This window comes from Crocuta crocuta, unplaced genomic scaffold (genome assembly GCF_008692635.1).
Source record: "Crocuta crocuta isolate KB4526 unplaced genomic scaffold, BGI_CrCroc_1.0 scaffold1468, whole genome shotgun sequence".
NCBI lineage: Eukaryota > Metazoa > Chordata > Mammalia > Carnivora > Hyaenidae > Crocuta > Crocuta crocuta.
The window spans coordinates 627,120-627,353 of record NW_027531991.1 but is presented as its reverse complement, the minus strand read 5'-3'; the positions used below and the strand labels follow the sequence as shown (position 1 = coordinate 627,353).

The 234-nt window shown below is 65.8% G+C and overlaps 1 protein-coding gene across 1 annotated transcript in view; it reads left to right on the top strand.

Moving 5' to 3' along the window:
- The window catches only part of ARX (aristaless related homeobox), an 8,275-nt gene extending 8,047 nt beyond the window's left edge, over nucleotides 1-228 (top strand). Inside the window, exon 6 of the mRNA XM_077775059.1 lies at nucleotides 8-228. Within this exon, the coding sequence (XP_077631185.1) occupies nucleotides 8-89 (82 nt within the window). The 3' untranslated portion in view covers nucleotides 90-228. The remainder of the gene's footprint in view (nucleotides 1-7) is intronic.
- The last annotated feature ends 6 nt before the right edge of the window (nucleotides 229-234 follow it).

The window sequence follows — 234 nt, the reverse complement described above, 5'->3', positions numbered from 1 at the left end:
TGCTGAGGCTCAAGGCCAAGGAGCACGCCGCGCAGCTCACGCAGCTCAACATCCTGCCGGGCACCAGCACGGGCAAGGAGGTGTGCTAAAGGCTGCCCTCCACCCTCGCGCCCCGGGCGCACCCCGAAAGGTCACCTCACTCAGCACCACTCAAGACCAAATGGAAACAGAGGACCAGCACACTCCCGAGACGGCACTGAGAGAGCGCAGCCGCCTTCGCAGCAGCCCGGATGC